General features: G+C 39.8%; 1 protein-coding gene across 1 annotated transcript; it reads left to right on the forward strand.

Moving 5' to 3' along the window:
- Positions 1 to 571: 571 nt before the first annotated feature.
- Positions 572 to 1,525, forward strand: LOC311167881 (olfactory receptor 2G3-like; the record flags this gene model as incomplete). Its single annotated transcript, XM_084229037.1, has 1 exon — positions 572 to 1,525. The coding sequence occupies one exon, from the start codon at positions 572 to 574 to the stop codon at positions 1,523 to 1,525; it is 954 nt and encodes a 317-aa protein (XP_084085163.1).
- Positions 1,526 to 1,860: the final 335 nt, after the last annotated feature.

Genomic DNA, 1,860 nt, shown 5'->3' on the forward strand with positions numbered 1-1,860 from the left:
TTGAGGTAACCATCTTTCCATGATAAGAAAAAAGACTGAAAGAAAACTAGCAAGTACATGGTTTGTATTAGGCAATTAAAACAACATAAAGCTTGAATACATAGTGTATCCTTAGCATGGTATTGACAAATATATGCACCTGGTAGCATAGAAATAATACTATAATCATTTCTTCTAAAATATATTTAGTATTTGCTACTTTTACTCAGGAAACTAATACAGTGGTAAAAATACGTTTTTGTTTGGATAATATCTCCATTATATCCCTTTATAATTATACAAGGTATTGCTAAGAAAGGTTGGATTTTCAGAAAAATATAAACAATTTGGAAAAACATGCTTATTAGTCACTTCCTGTAATGGCCTATTTTGTGTCACCATATGTTTTGACAGTTGTCTGTAATTTCTAGGTATTTTACTTTTGTCCTGGAGATATACAGCTATCCCCTTACACACACATAACACACACACACATTCACTTATACCCGTGTTCAGGGTTTTCTCTCAACTGTATTTATGAGTTTAATTGTTTTCACTATCTAACATTTATTTTCATATGTGTCTTCTTTTCATGAGTAGGGTGATGAAGATGATTAATGAGAGTTTGGCAGGGGATTTCATACTGGTGGGCTTCTCTGACCAGCCGCAGCTGGAGAAGATCCTCTTTGTGGTTGTGTTAATATCCTACCTCCTGACACTGGTAGGCAACACAGCAATCATCCTGGTCTCCTGTCTGGATCCCATGCTTCACACACCCATGTATTATTTTCTTACCAATCTCTCCTTTGTTGACCTCTGCTTTACCACTAGCATTGTTCCCCAGCTGCTGTGGAACCTCTATGGTCCAGACAAGACAATTACTCCTGTAGGCTGTGCCATTCAACTCTATGTCTCCCTGGCACTGGGATCCACTGAATGTGTCCTCCTAGCTGTCATGGCATTTGATCGTTATGCTGCTGTTTGTCGACCACTCCATTATGCCACAGTGATGCACCCACAACTTTGCCAGTCTCTTGCAGGAATAGCATGGCTGAGTGGAGTGGGAAATACCTTGATTCAGGGCACCATTACCCTACGGCTACCTCGCTGTGGGAACCGTAAGATTTACCATTTCATCTGTGAAGTACCTGCCATGATCAAGTTGGCCTGTGTAGACATTCATGCCAATGAGGTCCAGCTCTTCATGGCTTCCTTGATTCTGCTTCTGCTTCCTCTGTCTCTCATCTTGATCTCCTATGGGTTCATTGCCAATGCAGTAATGAGGATCAGATCAGCTCAAGCTTGGCAAAAAGCACTTGGCACTTGTGGGTCCCACCTGTTGGTAGTATCTCTGTTCTATGGAACCATCACAGCTGTCTATATACAGCCCAACAGCTCCTATGCCCACAGTCAAGGGAAGTTCATCACCCTTTTCTATACTGTAGTAACTCCCACCCTTAACCCTCTTATTTACACTCTGAGAAACAAAGATGTAAAAGGGGCTTTGAAGAGACTAGTAAGAAAAGACAAGAGCACAACAGAGTGAGGAATTCTACTGATGTAAAGAGACAGACCTGGATTTACTGAGATGGGAAGTGCTTAAGAAAAGATATCAGAAAACATTGTCCAGGGACAGCCTGACATGGATGCTGCAAAATGAAACTCATGAGACATTTAAGATAATCAATATTTACTGAAATTGCTTTATTTCATCTTCTTGCTTAATATACTCAAGGATATTCTGTCTAGACAGACATCTATGTTATCTGTCAGCCAATCCTTTTACCCAAGAAAGTGCAAACATTACATTGTTTCTAGAACCTCTGCAGTTAATTTTCTTCCCTATCTGCTTTTTTCTTACATAAATCTTGGTTTTGCCCT

This window comes from Talpa europaea (genome assembly GCF_964194135.1).
Source record: "Talpa europaea genome assembly, chromosome: 2".
Classification (NCBI taxonomy): domain Eukaryota; kingdom Metazoa; phylum Chordata; class Mammalia; order Eulipotyphla; family Talpidae; genus Talpa; species Talpa europaea.